General features: G+C 40.7%; 1 protein-coding gene across 1 annotated transcript in view; it reads left to right on the forward strand.

Annotated features, from left to right (window-relative positions):
- The first annotated feature begins 672 nt into the window (after positions 1–672).
- Positions 673–3,122, forward strand: part of LOC108798507 (probable serine/threonine-protein kinase clkA) — an 18,795-nt gene continuing 16,345 nt past the window's right edge. Inside the window, exon 1 of the mRNA XM_018570268.1 lies at positions 673–896. Within this exon, the coding sequence (XP_018425770.1) occupies positions 673–896 (224 nt within the window). The remainder of the gene's footprint in view (positions 897–3,122) is intronic.

Genomic DNA, 3,122 nt, shown 5'->3' on the forward strand with positions numbered 1-3,122 from the left:
TGGTGAGTCATTACACATCGCCCAGCTTCCTTAATGGGACTTCCGGTAAAGGTATTCGGTATTGGCGAGTACCAAAAAAAATATCTGTACTTGTACTCAATACCGAAAAAACGGCATCGGTGCATCTCTGCTTCTAATCATGTCCAGGGCAATGCTTGTCGGCTGCTGGTATTATCCTCAACAAACAAAAAAAGTGTTAACTGAGGCACAGCAAACACGCCCACAATTAATGCTGCAGATTAGATACTGACAAGCGGAATCTGGAAATGCTGCCAGTACAGTTATTCCTAAATCTCCTAATAATATTTTTTTTAAAATAATAAGATTTTATTTCAATTTTGCAATAGACAAAGTACAAAAATACAAAAATACAAGAACACTGGAACATAATACAAACACGTCCGGTCATCCACCTAGTCCCACTGCATGTATTCACATTCCATTTCATCCGCCACATCTGCTCTATGGACGCGCTCAAAGCGGGCAAATAGCGTCTCCATGTCCCTCTTAGAGGGGAGGTGATCCAGCAGGTGTCGCATGTCACCAGGGGAGCCACCTGGGACAGAGTCCTCATCAGATGTGGCCTCCCGATCGGCCAGAGCGGGCGACAGACCAGGCGGCTGTGATGTATGTGAGTCTGGGGAAGCCGGGGAGTCCCCACGTGTCTCCGCCATGCGGCCTGCAGAGCCGGCCGCTCGCGTGGTTACCGGAGCCGCAAAGAAGCTGTTAATCGCGGCTCTCGGATTCCGCGAGCGGTCCGGTTTGGAGCCCTGGGATTTCTTACCCCGTTTGGATCCCATTGTGAGCGGTGGGACGGCCGGTGGTGGCACTTTTCAGTACGATGCCCAGTTCACTGCAGCGGAGCTAAGGACAAACACGTCCAGCCGCGGCCATTGGCAAGCTCCGCCCCCCAATCTCCTAATAATATAAACACATAAGTCAATGCTGAACTCCAGGCAAATGAAGTGATGTACACGTAAGGTACGTTTTTGTTAATAGTTTAGGTGCTTGAATACATTTTTAAGATTTCCCCGCCTGAGTTTAGTGTCACTTTAACAGCATTGCCTTACACTTCCCTTTTGAGGCTCGCTACATTACCCCGACATAGACTCAAGGCGTGTGTAATAAGGTCACCTTCCTCTGCGCGTAGCCGATGGGAACTACAAAGAAACTTGCATATGCACACGGCTACCTGTATTGGTGGGCAGGCATGCGAAGTACTGTATGCTGGCACCAGTTGTATAGGGAGATGTAGTCTAAATTGAGCAGTGCAAGTGACCATGACTATATGGGTACTTCTCAGAGCTAAAGCCGGAGGTTTGGGAACTGCGGGAATTAGATAGGCAGGGTCAGCTGATAATGCACATAGTAAAATACATTTATAAAATGTAAAATGTGAGTACTGGCTAATATGTATAAGTGGATCATTGTTTTTTTAAGAAAGGTTTAGTGACACTTGAATGAGTTTCTAACTGAGTAAAATATAAACAGATATTTTTTTCTTTGTAAGAATTCACGTTGAACAACATTGATCCAGAGAGCATATAATTGCCTTCGAGGATTACTCAAGCATGTTCTTTCCCTGTTAGAGCAAATTGGACTCTACTACGCTTTATAAGATTTGTTGCTTCCGTCTGGATCAGCTTCAGGTTTGTTTTTTAACCTAACTATCATGATGCCTACCAAACAAATGTAAATTTATTTATTTAGTTTATGAACTATTTTTAACCAAATTAAAACGAAAAATACCTATGGATAATGAAATATGTCTTAATTAAACATATTCATGTATGATTAATCAATTCTCAGTATTGGTCTGGCACTGTGAGGAAAATCTTCCAAAACATATAACATGGACTACGCTGAGTTGTACAGAACTATCAATAGAATCCGAAACCATTATTAATGTTAATTCTAATTTCCTTGTCTGATCACTTACAAACATCTGGGCGAGCCAGTTGAGCAGCTATATTAGTGTTCTATATACCTTATAAGCAATATTGGAGCATCAGTGCCTTCATTTAAAGATTGGACAACACAAGCAGCTTTTCCATGCGGGTTATAAAGTACACTGTCAATCCGGTAAGTAAAACATTTATAAGTAACAAGGGTTACTTTCATTACAGGGAAAACTCATATTAGACCATGGCCACCTGGCTGACTTTAAATATCCTGATTAATTGAATAGAGCTAAATTAATACTTAAAATAATAGAATAGAGCTAAATGTATTTCCACCTATAGCAAGTTAGATAGTTTTGGAAGTCAGCAGTGGAAAATGTTCTTTCCGTTTGAAGACATTGTATTTGATATATTTGAATATATCTGCTTTTAAAATTTCAATATCTGTTATAATCTTTTATAATTTGTATTATATTTTTGGGTTAGTTTTATTTTAGTTGTGATTTTTAAGTGTATATGTTGTACAAAATGATATATATATATATATATATATACATATATATATATATATATAAGTCGTGGTAAACAACCTGCTTCCCTATTTATAATGGTCTGGCCCTCTAGCAACTTCAGCACGAAATTATAGCTAATTTGCCTACAAACGTCAGGTGGTCATAATAATCTGGCCACGCAGTGTGTGTATATATATATATTTTTTTTTTTTAATGGTTCTGGCAATGCAAAACCATATATGAGACACCCAGAAACAGTCCAAGCAGGATTGTCCTGCACTTTTATTCAGCAAGGCAGCAAACTAACACAGTTTAAATGCAGGCGCACTTTGCACATCAAGTCCATAATATAAAACACACACAACATCTGCTAGTCTAGGCCACAAACTTAACTGGGGGCAGTTCCTGACTAACAGGGTGTCCCCTAATGGGTTCCCTGAGCAGCACTTGTACCTTTTTAGTGCTCTGTCAGCAGTCAGCCTTTTTGCACAACAGCAGGCTCCCATAGCTGAAAACTACAACAGTCCCTCTAACAGCGACTACTACAACAGTCCCTACAACAGTCCCTACAACAATGACTACTACAACAGTCCCTACAACAACGACTACTACAACAGTCCCTACAACAACGCCTACTACACCAGTCCCTACAACAATGACTACTACAACAGTCCCTACAACAACGACTACTACAACAGTCCCTACAACA

Source organism: Nanorana parkeri, unplaced genomic scaffold (assembly GCF_000935625.1).
Source record: "Nanorana parkeri isolate BGI_ZX_2015 unplaced genomic scaffold, ASM93562v1 scaffold1492, whole genome shotgun sequence".
In the NCBI taxonomy this organism is placed as follows: Eukaryota; Metazoa; Chordata; class Amphibia; order Anura; family Dicroglossidae; genus Nanorana; species Nanorana parkeri.